Source organism: Watersipora subatra, chromosome 11, assembly GCF_963576615.1.
Source record: "Watersipora subatra chromosome 11, tzWatSuba1.1, whole genome shotgun sequence".
In the NCBI taxonomy this organism is placed as follows: domain Eukaryota; kingdom Metazoa; phylum Bryozoa; class Gymnolaemata; order Cheilostomatida; family Watersiporidae; genus Watersipora; species Watersipora subatra.
The window spans coordinates 5,692,464-5,706,671 of NC_088718.1; the positions used below are offsets into that span (position 1 = coordinate 5,692,464).

At 35.5% G+C, this 14,208-nt stretch overlaps 2 protein-coding genes across 2 annotated transcripts in view; one reads left to right on the top strand and one right to left on the bottom strand.

The window, feature by feature from the left end:
• Window positions 1-8,331, top strand: part of LOC137408574 (EKC/KEOPS complex subunit Lage3-like) — a 296,168-nt gene extending 287,837 nt beyond the window's left edge. Inside the window, exons 2-3 of the mRNA XM_068095155.1 lie at window positions 5,812-5,965; window positions 7,884-8,331. Of these exons, the coding sequence (XP_067951256.1) occupies window positions 5,812-5,965; window positions 7,884-8,002 (273 nt within the window). The 3' untranslated portion in view covers window positions 8,003-8,331. The remainder of the gene's footprint in view (window positions 1-5,811; window positions 5,966-7,883) is intronic.
• LOC137408224 (large ribosomal subunit protein uL13-like) lies at window positions 403-5,034 on the bottom strand. Its single transcript, XM_068094646.1, has 6 exons — window positions 4,983-5,034; window positions 4,535-4,673; window positions 4,296-4,397; window positions 1,327-1,472; window positions 882-1,004; window positions 403-565 (listed from the first exon to the last, which is right to left on the bottom strand). The coding sequence occupies exons 1-6, from the start codon at window positions 4,998-5,000 to the stop codon at window positions 476-478; spliced, it is 618 nt and encodes a 205-aa protein (XP_067950747.1). The 5' UTR covers window positions 5,001-5,034; the 3' UTR covers window positions 403-475.
• Window positions 8,332-14,208: the final 5,877 nt, after the last annotated feature.

Here is a 14,208-nt window from a genome sequence, read left to right on the forward strand (position 1 = left end):
GACAATTCCTATATTCGCTACAGTAGTTTTTGTAATCTTATTGACCTGCTCGATACGTACTCAATTTTTATGTGAATTGATTTGCTAAGCCAATTTTCCGACCATGTCAGCAAGTCTGGCAGATGTTGTATCAAAGGCCTTGCCGGTATATGTTCAAATTAGAAACCATACACTCTAAAATACATATTATTGCTGCAGTAAACATTTTAAACTAGTTTTGCAAGCATCTGTTCCCAATTGGCACGTACATATAATGAATAACTACAACTGTTCAGCCATAGAAACTCATCAGAAAGATTACAAGATTGTGCCAATTATGCCAATAATTTGCACATACACCTTTGATGTGTAAAAATGAAGCCATCATAAATGGTGGCCGATCATCAATGACAGATGAGAGAGTAGAAACAAACAATTCCAGAGTTGTGCTCTCTGGCCAATATATTTGATGTTACAATAAATACATGACATCGAATCAATTGTAACCGTAGGATTCAATGACCTTTTGGAATTTCTCAGCTCTGCCAGAATCTGCCAGCACCTTACTTGCAGTCTTTTCCATTTTCTACAAATAATCAGACATTGTATAAGCAAGACCAGAATATAACAAGCAAGGAATACCATAAAACACAGACAATATAATTCGGTGTAAATGACAACTGTTTTTAGCAAGAAAATTGTGTGTCAGGCTTTTAAATTTTAACAAGAATCCATTGCTACATCCCTTCCTCAGCACACAGGCCTGCGGCCAGCGCTGATCCACAAAAACAGCAATAGTAAGGTATCACTATACCGAATAAATGAACCACCAGACTCGAAAAAGAAACAAACTTTCATAGAATCAATATGACGACTAAAAATGCCCCGATGAAAGTATCTACCTGGTCCTGTTTTTTCTTTAGATAGAATCGCTCAGAACGGATCTTCCTCTTCTCTTCAAGTGATGCAATGACGCCCTGGTACTTCCAGCCAACCTCATGGCTCAAACGGCCAAGGGTACAATACTAAAAAGTAGCAGGCATGTAACAATACACCCGAGTAGCAATCAATTCAGCAGCAATGTCAATACAGACACAATGGTTTGAATTTCCTGGCATGTATGCAATTGGCATCAGTAATTCAAGAGTGCATCATAAAATCAGCGACTCTAGTTTGACCATCATTTGCCATACAAATTATGCCTACTATTCATAGTCATGTCCTAGCCAATACCAGAACTTCTAGATGACTGATTACAGCAATCACCAGTAAAATTCTTACAAAAATTAGCCTCTGCTAATACTAAGGCATATTTAAGACCCAAGTTTTACTTCCCCATAGACTTACTCTGCGTGTGGGCTTCATACGAGTGATTTTTAGAGCTGAAGGTATAACCATTCGCTTTTGTTTGTCATACGGAGGAGGAATTCCTTCACAAGCTCTAAACAAGTACAATGCTTCTTTGCCTCTGTTTGTCTTGTGTGGTAACATACCTGAAAAATACAGGTAATGGGAACAGACAAACGGTCACTTAATAGTTAAAGTGGCTATAGTTCAGAGTGCAACGCAACATCAGTAGCAAATGAGTACATCACAAGACTCAGAGACTCTAGTTTGACCATCAAATGTCACATACGTAGAAGAAAAAAACAGACCAAAAGTAGGCACATCGAGTGGCAAACTGCAAACGAATAAAAACTTTCTTGCTACCACTAATAATGAATTTATTCAAAAGTTTGACAAAAAAGATGCTGACCAAGTAAAAATGGAATTTTTACTATAAAAACTGTCTTTAACAATAAACCTGAATACCCTAGGACACTTATATTATATATTATAGTGATGTGAAAATAAATGAGGTGGAGCAAACATAATTAGATTCCTCAGGTTCAAGTCAGCGATAAAAACAATTTCAATTTGGGACTAATTTGTAATTGTGAACTGCAGGTAGAATGGTGTGGGTGAGATCGGTAAAGCAATTTGATCGCTTGCTACTATTTGTTTCTTGGACTATCAATGAACAAAGCTATTTAATTTCGCGTTTTCGCTCGTTCATTAGGATAGTTTAGTTTCGCGCATGAAATTTTCGCGAGAGGACGACTTCGCGAAAACGCGAAAGTTAGATGAGGCAAATACATAAGTGTCCTAGGGTACATAGAAGCGATCAAATTGAATGATGTAGCTTCTATGTATGATGAACACAGAATGATTGCTTATTATGTAACATGCGAAGGCAAGCCCAATATATTAAAATGACCAAATAAGAATGGTTTTAATTACAAAGAGCAACAATAAACATATCTTTTAATAGCTCCTATCACTTTCAAACATGTTGTACAAGCAGCAGACACTTTGTTAACAATCACGGTGTTAACAAACACGAAATTTAAGACTGAAATATGAATTATTACTGTATGAACCTAGTACGAGTTAATGGGGCAAAAGCTACTGTGGAAAATTAACAAGAATAATATACGCTACAATTAATAATAACTTTCTATCTTTTTATTTTAAAATCTATTTCATAATATTAACCGGCTTGTTAAAAAACAAGCATGCAATCATACTTACACCAAGAAATATTATGGGGTCTATTTACAGGCTTCCTTATGGTTTATCCAAACCTTTAGCAGCAAGATACACTTTTTGATAACCATATTTTGCAACTAAAATCATCAATCTGCGTGAGAATGGTTTCCGCAATTAACAACTTCGACGATCCGCGTCTAGGAAGTTCATTCCAAAAGCCACTGGGGATACATCAAATACATTCAGCAATTGACGAACTGATCAAGTGAATAAAAACTTTTCTGGTAGCTCAAACAATCCAAATAGTTTAAACTTGTCTTGAAATATGTGGCGTCTGATTCCTGCATATATAGAAGTTTGAAGAGATCATCTGTATGATTAGGGTCAAGTGGGGTAAGTACACCATCGAAAAAGGGTAATTCAACTTCTCAGTCTTACTGCTTTGCTTTAACTAAACATTTGAGTCTAATATTTGTCATTGTGAAACTCCAGAATGTTCTGAGCAAGAATATCAGCACTAAAAGACTGTTAATTAAATATCATTGCTTTATAAGAAGTGTAAAAAATGTGTGTCTAGATGGTGCATTTACCCCATATACAGGGGTAAGCGCACCACCTAGCCTTCTTTGCCATTGTTATGCATTGGTTGATAAACAGAGGCAAATGCACCAAATTGCTGATATTGAAATTATATAAAATTCAATAGAGATGAAAAAAAAAGTTTTTTTGAGCTTGTACCGCACCACTGAAATGTTGATCGTATTGAACATTAAAATTTTAAAAATTAGCAATTCTATACCATGCAATTCAAGTGACCAGTTTCACTCAAGTGAACCACAAATTTGACATAGACTAACTCAAAAGTATAACAAAAAAGACTATAGAGATTGGAGAACTTGAAATGAGATTGAACTGTCTCTTTTGATGGAGAACTACATGTTTGCCGGGTGGTGCACTTGCCCTGCCCTTGTTATATATTAAAGTGCGCATAGGTTAATGTTAATGTGTACTACATAGGTGCACTTGCCCCTGTCTCTAAAATTATCAGGGGCAAGTGCACCACCCCAGTTAAAATAATACAAAATTATTTGTTTGGATTAAAACAAGAAAAAAAGTATTCTATGGATAGACACCAGTTGCACTCAATAGTTAGCCAAAACAAATATCCACTAAAATGAAAGTTATAAAATTATCAGTGAACAGCTCTAAATTTAAAGCCAACTACTTAAATAGTGCATTTACGTTTTTGTTGCTCACTTCACAAAAAATTTGAAATCCAGAATGCAGGGACTATAGCTTCCTGAGGAAGATCATGGGTAATAGTCCTGCAACTCATAGACATTTATGCAGGGATTGGCTGATAAAATATCAACAGCTGGTGCACTTGCCCCAATGGTGCACTTACCCCACTTGACTATATAACTGTTTGAATATGCATAATACTTATTCAGAAATTATCATAAATGGGTGACGTTGCTCGAGAATAACAGTTAAGACACGTAGGCAAGAGCTATCCGACTTACAACTCATTGGCCTTAGTTCTACACTTCTACAGAGCGACAGTGTTTAGACACAACGTAGGTGAAGTTAGAAGACAAGCAATTATTTGCTACTCTTTGACATGTTGCAATGATACACGATGTTACAAGTTTTATCAAGTATATGTGATCTACCCAATGAGAAATTTAGCAAATGACCAACAAATTTATTGGATATTAATTCAAACGTTATTTCAACAAGCCAGCTAAATAAGTTATAATATAGTGTAATATAAATAGGACGCCAACCTCGGATGACTCGCCACAACATTTTGGAGGGTGCTCGGAGATGGTATGGCCCTCTGTTGGGATTTGTATTACATCGCTTCCTCATAAAATCCAAGTATTTCACTGCAAACGTATATTAAAAAATATACATTAAAAGCTTGAGCATGGCATAACAGTCAAATTATAAAGAAAAACATTAAAAAAAACAATAGCAACAAGTTTGTTCACAGCTAATGTTCAAAATTATAAACGCGCCTTACATTTGTTTCTGTAGAAACTTCCGCTAATGTTGATTTCTTCACATCTGACAACGACTACGCGCTGTCCACGCAATAAGGTTTTGGCAACTATCGATGCCAGCCGGCCAAGAAGATGGCCTCTGGCATCTATGAGTATGGGCTACAAAAACATACCACATATGTTGTAAACAATGTCCATCAACCAGACGTTACAGATTTATCTCCACAACGAAATATGTACATTACGCGAAACGAGTTAATACATAGGCACCAACCTAAGCGAATGCTAACCTGACTGATACTTGTCCAAATTGATTACATGAATACTACTGTTCCTGATACTTAATTTTTTACTTAAGCATATAATAATAGATATTAGCGCCATCCTGAACTTGCGTTGTATATCTACGTTGAGAGCATAGGTTCAGTATCAATAAATAAATTTGGAATAACTACTAATTAGACTAACCTGACTCTTGAAACCCATCGCAAAAAAAGGAAGCGAAGAGGTCGTCGCAGAAGGTTTTATAGTGATTAAATGCTCCTTTATGTTTGCAAAGTCTTTATGACCGATATTGCGGTAATTACGATAGACTTTATGGCAGATACATTTGACGCGTCTATCGAGTCAAGTTTTGTACTTATTACGATAAAATTTCCAAATTTCGTGCACTTCTTTCATTCGCTGCTCGGTTTTTTCGTTCTAAAACAAATAGGCAACTGGAAAGTTTGTATATTATGCGATACTTTTTTTCGATAGTTTTACGAGTTTAAGATAATTACGCTCTTTCCGTTCAAATTGATGACACTATTATAATCCACTTCTAAATTACCATTTTCATTGAAAGTTAGCTCATACCTCTCCTTTACCAAATGTAAACCACCTGACCAACCTAGTAATTACAGGCCCATATATTCCATTAGTATCTTTTTTTGTACTTTAGGGAGTGTGTGTTGTATGCTGGTCCTTGCTATACAGTGGTCTTAAACATTTATTTCAATAAAACACTTGTAGTTAGATTCATAGATTTAGCTCAATTGCAAGTTAATCGTACAAGTATAACACAATACAGATTTTTATGGAAAGATTGCTTTTCTGGCTAGCAAAAAATTAATCAAGTAATTAATTTGAGAAATTTGTAAGAATACTCATGCTCTTTCCAGTTTTTTCAAGTTGTAAAGCCCCTTAAATGATTTATTGCCTCCTAAAATAGCAGATTGATTTCCGAAAAATAGAACATGGGTAATAGTAAATGCTGCAGTAAATAGCCAATCACAATCTCATCTAAATCTTTTAGCGAAGATCGATGTCCACGACAAATGAAAATCAGCTCACATCAAACATACGCATTCCATTCTTTACGGAAAGAGATGCAGAGATAGCTTACAATACACTAAGGGTGGACAAAGAGCCTCCTCGTGGTGGTTGTGTCAAGACTATGTTTGTCGAAGGTTAATTATTTCTTCTTTTAGTTTATGCCATCACTTGTCTAGGCAAAAGCCTTGATGTCTCAAACTTAATGTTATCTAGTCAAAAATAATCAATACAAACGACAGCATTCACTGAGAAGGCGAAAACTACTAAATGTACATTGACTCTTTCAAGCCATACTATTCAATCTAATCATATGCAATAATAATCTAATCATGATACAGTAGCTGATTGTTTACACTTATACATTTACACAATTGTTGTGATACAGTAGTTCACACTCACACTGTCAAACTCACGGCCCGTGGGCCAAATCTGGCCCACTATGTAATTATATCCGGCTCACAAAATAATTTTACATTATCATTATTTATGGCCCATCGATATGAAGCAATACGGGGTTTGGAGTTTAGGCTACAGATCCCTTAATGGAACGCTTCAGCTGCCTTGTTGTGTACTTTTCTCGTTAATTAAGTCTAGCCATTAAAAGATATTACAAAGTTAGAAAAGTTGATTAAAAAACAGAGCTTTTAATAACCTATAGGATACTAAGTATACATTTACTGACAATGCTATATAAATTTAACAGGAAATATTTTTAAGGAGAGCAAAATATTAAATATACTTTATTTAAAGTTTAAGTCTGTTTCTGAATGAAAGTCCTGTATGTTTCTATTCATATTTATGTTCCAAAAACACTTAGTTTTATTGTGTTCAATAATTATTTTTTTCGTTTGGCCCATAAGCTACAGTGTGTTTTGGATTTTGGCCTCTTGTACAAATGAGTTTGACATCCCCACAGTAGTTGATTGTTTAGTGTATAGAATTATGGTACGAGAAAGTCTACCTTTTTTAACTGTCTCAGACATATCTTTACATAGCTATGTTCCAGGCTAGCTGTAACAATTCATGGGGATTGTCTTCTCTTTTTACAAGTTTTATTAAAGCACATAAATTACGTAATTTTTTTATTATATATTTCAATACATCAGAGTCTTGGCTTTCGAATGAGCCTATATTCAATACACAAAGAATAATAGAACTATGAAAAACGGGGTGTCAAAAGTACGTCCTGCAAAAAAAAACACTTGGTTCAGGTACACAAAATGTGGCGTCATAATTCTCATTTAGCCTTAGGTCGTCGATCCCCTTCGCTGCCATTGAGGCTGCGTTTTTCTGTGACAAATCGTTTTTCTGTGACAATGTTAAACCCGGAGAGCGCTAATAATAAACTAAGATTGTAGATAATCAACAATGCCCGCGATCGTGCTAACGCCCGACCAATACAAACACATGTTCTGGGTTAATTAATTATGTTTCAATAAATGTACTGTCGTTGATAAAGGTAATGAAATCACATCGATTAAATTATGACCTGCGGTTGCGTGGCCCTAGACTAAATGTCAATCGCACTTTCGTGAGATCACGCAATGCTTGAAATTAATTAGTCTCAGTCATCACCCTTAACATTGCATTAAAAATAAAGAGCTAGTGCATAATATCATCGGGAAAATATAGTATGGTTCTTGGAGTCTGAGGTACTTATCATAGAAATAATATGTACATGGAGAACTAATGACACTGATTCCTTTGTCATCTTCATTCGTTCTCTGGAGATGTCCTACCTTCGCCTGCCACTAGCGTCATTATCGTCACTTCCGTAGTTGATAAATAAGCGGTAAGAGCACACAACAACGAATATGAGAATTGTGACGTCACAATTTTCGAGACTATGCCAATAAACTTTTTTTTTGGTAGAGCTCTGGGGAAATCCTATCAACACCAACCAATGTCTGTCTCACCATGGCAAACAATAGCTCATTCGAAAGCCAAGACTCTGATGTATTGAAATATACAATGGAAAAATTATGTAATTTATGTGCTTTTAGCAATGTAGCTGGTAAAAAGATTCTAAAATGTGTATGCACAATATTGTAGGCAGCACACTAGAAGTACACTTCACTGCTGCCGATGCTAAGAAGCTACGAGTAGCAGTAAACTCATTTCTTGACACAGTTACTCTAGTAGTGGAGACCATACAACAGTTTGGGGGCTAAGACCAAGGGCAGAGACGGCTAACTAATGCGATTGCTATGAGACAACAATTTACAGAATTATTTTCTTTTATGAGGAACACATTGTTCATGGAACTTTGTTATTTTTAGATGTACATATTTTAGGAACCCTGTTGGATTTGTAAATTATGTAAATACTCCTAGTTCTAGTTACGGATATTTTATGTATCGCGATGTGTATAGAGAGTTGTAATAAGAGTTGATATAGCAGAGTCTATGTGTGGACCACCATGTTTAGTCTTATCAAAATTTTCGTTGAGAAACGAACATTTGATCAGAATGCACTGAACACTGATAGCAGGTTAATAAACTCTTACATTGCCTTGATAAGCTAGTAGGTATGTCGAGTTAACGTGAATTATCAATCTTCCACTCAAGTGTATATGCTCATTAAGTGAGCATATCCTTTTGCAAGTAACATTAGAAACAAAACAACATATTGGTAGCAACTCCAAATTAACAAGCTTTCATATACATAAAGAATTACATGTGGTTCTGCAAAGCTATCGTAAAACCTCTAATTGAATGCTACCTTCATTTAAACGCCACCTCTATTTGATCGCCACTATAGGAGAAAAGTTGAAAATCAGCACGACCCTTTAATTAACACCACCTACATTTGACTGCCATTTTGACATTCTTTGATCTTTACAAACCCATAATAAAAAGTGATCAGTAGAAAAATGTCCACAAAATCGTGCTAATAATGACTCAATTACATCAATAACATTAAATTTTTTCGATGTTTCTGTTCACAACGAAGTCTGTACCCCAACTCCAAAGCTTTTCATTTGTTGGTCAAAACTTTGAAAGCAACTCCATAGAAATAATTAATAACTGTATCAGGCTAATAGTGGTTCCTTGTTTAATGCGTTCTTAATACTTCGACGTATATGAAAACGATTTACATTTACGATGGTATATGAGCGACTAGTTTTAGGTTAAAAGTTGTTCCTAGCGCATGCGGCTAAAAGTTTGATTATTTGTGTAAGATAAAACGTGTAAAAGTTTGGCTCTGCTAAAAAAAATTGTTCTGGCACTAATTCTGACTAGTTCAGCAGTGCAGAAGAAAAGTTGAGGTCAGAAGACATTGTGGAAGGTATTGAACAGCCAGAAGATGTTTGTTCCATCGAAAGCAACAATCAGAACGCAACTGGCCGAGCAAATATTTTTGTTTCAATAATATTAATTTTTGTTTCGGCTTGTATTATAAGTATGGTTTGTTTGTGTTACTTGTTCTTGAATATATATTTGTAGCATTTGATAGATTATTATTATATAACTTGTAAATTTGCAGATTTATAGCATATTATTTGATAGCATCATTACGGTTTTCTTAACTCGGCTTACAATGGATCGATGCTCATAACTCCTCTTCTATTGCACATAAATAGCCAGTTTTGGCTGCAAACTGCAGCAAACATATCAAGGAGCTTTCATGCAACATTGTAAAATATAGTCTTAAAATGAAAATATGCTTTCAAATTTAGAATGAAATAAAAAATTTAAATCTCCAACAAGTTGCAAGGCACAGGCTATAATATCATCGCAGGTTAATTGCAAGCAATAGATATCAACTGGTAGAGATATCTCTCGGCTTACTAATGCATATTTATTTAGTGATCTTTGACGAGTTGGAGGTAAGTTAGCAGATTTATTGCATCCAAAAGAGTTAATTTCGTGCCGACCAAAGGAAAGTGCAAAATATCGGTGACATTCGCTTGGCCCGTAAAAGGGTTAACTTTATCTTCCAAAATTCTAATGAGCTATTTGAAAAATACAATGCTAGCCTTTTGAATGCCACCTCTATTTGACCACCCTTATAAGAGAAAAGTTGAATATTAGAACACCATGGCTTTCAAATAGAGGTTTTACGGTACGCTTATGGTTTCAACAATATCAAAAGTGTTGTCTACTTTTTAGGGAGGCAACTCCAAATTATTACCGCTACGCGCAGACTACCTATCAGACTGATGATTTTTAGATAGATGCTGAGTTCAAACCCGCACTTTTTTACTATAGCATTACCTATGGTTTTCTAAAAGCATTGCTGGTTATAGGAGTGGATATGAACACGCTTTGAAATATTTGAAGATTTGTCTTTTTCTATAAAATAGTACACACGGAAGACATATTAATCTCTTCCTATAGTCTCAATAACCCTCATGTTTCACTGGCCATTTGCTGATGTGTCCACAAGGCCATACAACCTGACATGAAGTTTTAAACTTATCGTTCTGGTTTACCAAGGACTATTGTTGCCAAAACACAGCTCTAAAAATCTCCATTTCCAAGCCACAATTTGTAATCGAGAGGAAACCCTCCCAGTGTGTCCTTCCCTCCTCGGTGAGTCATTACACTGACTAGCTGTTGCTAATGGCTGGCATAATAAAGATTGATAGAGATAGAGCCAAGAGCATCAGCTGTAGTATTTTAATGATATTTACATAGCTGTTGTCATGGTAACCAGTTATGACAACAGTTAAAAAGGAAGTCTTTAATCTATTTCACTGTACTAGAGATGATATGTCTCATGGGAGCTTTTAGACTTTCTAAAGGTAGGAAACTACGCAGTTTAGATTTTGGTTTACAGTTACAATCACTTTATTTGATCTTTATTTATGAATCTCAGTGTCTGTCTGTCCAGCTATAGCTATTAAAATCTTGGAATAAAGAATGCGTAGCGCAGGAGATTTGATCTCGGCTAACAATTGAGATACGCGAGATGCAATGGATTCATTGGGTGATATGAGTGGTTATTCAAGTTAAAATAGCCTAGCGACTCTGCATTACATTGCGGAGCAAGGTCACTAAGGCTTGCTCTCACCGCTCTTATTAGTAAGTTTACCAATACGGATACTAGCTTACTCAAATTAGTCATTGGCAATGTGCCAGGCTAATGGCAAGTGGCAGGAAACTACATTACCTGCCAATGTTTATCAGCTGTTCTTAATACTCGTGAAACACCAGACATTATGCTAGTCAAGTTACATTTCAAAGTTTCAACGTAATTATTTCAACATGATTATTTCAATAAAAAGTTGCCTTTCTTAATCAATAAAGGTACGCATTTATTCAGTCAATTTTTAGATAATCTTCAATTACGTAGAACTTGTTATTCAAATACATACTGTATTAGTGTTACTAGTGTTACTTACACCCGTTGAGCGCTTTCTTTGTAACATCAGGTTGAAACATCTATACCATAGCTTCTCACTAAACTCTAAATACATATACATGTATATTTACTTCTTCAACAAATAGTCCCTAGTTATTAGTACAAAAACATTTTCATTTATAACTCATAAGACATTCTTGTCAGTTAATGCATGGTTGCAATTTATGCTTTGAAACCAAAAGACATGGTTTTATGTATACCATGTGTGTTAGATACATATATACATAATGCATGTGATATATGCCATATATATTGTGTAATCTATCATCCCTTCACGAACATTTCTAAACCACAAGGATTTCTACCTGTCAAATGCTCTATCTGAATAAATTAATTATCAACATTTTATAGTACATTAGAAGAACTTCTAGCTAGTCTATAGAATGTCATAACTATTACCTAGATGTGATCTTTAGGTAACCACCGTCAGACAAAAACTAAGCAAGTTTAACTGCCACTCATTATTATTAGTGTCCAGAGAAGTACTGTAAGTTTTTTTTTATAATTGTATGAGTCATTTCGAGTTTTTTCTATAATTACATTTCAAATGCAGTAATAAAAACGTACTGTGCAACCTACTGAGTACAACCAACTGTAGTCAGCTGTAGAGGGTTCTCTACCGGAAGAAATAAAAATATTTTGTTTCAAAAATGAGAAAGTTGCAATTTCCATGTAGTAAAAATTCATGAGACTGAAGATACGGCAGAATAGTTATAAGTGAGTTTGGCTAAAGTTTTATAAATTACTGTTGTAAAATCAAACCGTTGAATACTGAACTTTGTTCTTTCATAAAACACAAGTTCCATGAGTGGTTAATGTCTCTGGTAGACATTTTCTGCATTCCTATGGTTTCCTGGTTGGCCTCTGGCAATTCAATTATAAGAGCTTTCAATATAATAAAGCTCATTTTCTGAAAAGGTCAGCTTCCAAATGGACACACATGGGTAGACGACACGACACGATAGGTTGATTTTTTAAACCATTTTAATCATTTTTAACAAGTATAGTTTATAGATGATCCATTCACATATTATCATAGACTAGTAGGCTGGCATTCCTGAATGCTATGAGGAATCGTCATATGTAATAACTATGTGCCCAATTATTCTCAGATGTAGAAAGGTGGTTGAGTGGCATACATGGGAGCACACTTGGCTGGGAATCCAAGTATTAAACTCGATTCTTGTGCAGTGCACAAGAATATTTGTTTCTTAACGCCTTCAGCATCGCTTCAGACAAATGAACACGGCTCTTATTATAGTAAAGACTAGCTGAATGCTCACTGTTGCATGGGTAATAAAAACGATTTTTGCGTAAAAAATCAGTTTGTAATTGGCAGTTTCTTTTCCCAATGAATTTGAGTAACTTAAGCTCGTCTAAATCTTTACTATAATAAGGGTCATCCCTCTGAAGCCAGCATTAGTAAAAAGACTTTGTCATGATCTCTCACGCAATCATGATCTTCAAGTTTCCTAGCTGAAGTGTGAGTTTTTTAACCAATCGGCATTAAAGAATAGCAGATGTAATAAGTATGTGCCCAATTATTTCATAATATGACCAGTTGGACGTGTAGTGTAATGGATAGTACGCCTGTCGGCAGAACTGGAGGTTTTGAGTTCAATTCCAGTGCAAAGTGGATTTTTTGTTTCTATAAGTTTATCGCTGTAACTAGAAGAACAACAGACAGAAGACAAACAGACAGAAGACAAACAGAAAACAAACAGACACTGAGATTTAGGTGTATAGATTCATGTTTCTTCAAATGTTATTTTTAATAACTATGCATTCAGGAAACGTTGATGAGCTTCTTTGTCAACCCGCAAACCAGTGTGACAAATATGACACTTCTTATGAAACTCAACGCAAATGACAATGAGACACAAGTTAGTTGACATATATGAACCATCATTGCCACTTGTTCGTGATTGTCACTGCTGGAAACATGTAGTATTGCAGCTGTGATGATAAATCCCTGTACAATAAAGATATCATTATCTCTTCGGGTATCAACTAAATACAGCGTGGATGGCAGCTGGGTATTGATAGTCACATATTTCATGGCTCTAGGAAACTGGTTAAGCAGTATGACAAGTAAGGCCAGTAATTGCCAAAGTATGTTATTTCGCAATTTTGTCAAAATATCCATTCTATTCGCCCATCAGTCATCAAATCTCTAGTGTGATTGTTGAACTGCTGAGAATCCATAATGTTGTCCAAGGAGCTACCTGACACTCTGAGATCTGCAGGCACTCTACCCGCGCTATGATACATCTGACACTCTGAGATCTGTAGGCAATTGGACCTTTATACCAGATGAATGGCTGGATTAGTCTAGAGCAGCTATTCCTTGTCGTGCCTTCTCCTCCAACTAGGTATAAGAAAACATTTAGCGTCTTCTGCCGCCGCGACGTATATATCGTATCATTTGTCTGTAAAACGGTTACAAGTACACCTCTACACCACAGTCCTTATAAACATTAAAGAGAAGGAAGACATATGAATCAATCTACAACAAAATATAACTTGATCAATTGTTACAAAAAATTGTTTTTAGTGTATTTGATATTCAAAAATAAAATTGTACTTTTTATGTATTATTATGGCATTGTCCATCTGTATGTTTACTTTTGGGGTCATAAAAACAGACATTAACTGTTCAGGCAATTATTCTCCATATCAGGCAGGTGGCTGATAAGTGCATTTGGTTGGGGTGCCAGTCATTAAGCAGGATATCATGGGTTCAAACCTCATTCCTAGCAATATTTTTTGGATTGGGACAATTATTCTGAGGCATCAGGAGGTAGCCAAGGGCTTCATGTGTATTTTTACCAATCCTTCTTTGTATACATGAACTGAACATTAAACTAAGAGTTTGTTTGAGAGACAGTGTACAAAGTGTTAATTGTTGAAAATGACGGACCTGTAGCCTTGGTTCTCTGGAATTCAGTTTTTGTCATTATCATGGTGGCGTGTGACACTTACAGTAACTCTGGAAGAGCAGAGGTATCTG

Excerpts from the sequence above, each read along its gene's own strand:
- LOC137408224 (XM_068094646.1), bottom strand. Across the intron at positions 4,398-4,534 it reads AAGTTTCTACAGAAACAAAT|TGAAATACTTGGATTTTATG; the intron begins GTAAGGCGCGTT and ends ATACGTTTGCAG. Across the intron at positions 1,005-1,326 it reads GTATGAAGCCCACACGCAGA|TATTGTACCCTTGGCCGTTT; the intron begins GTAAGTCTATGG and ends GCTACTTTTTAG.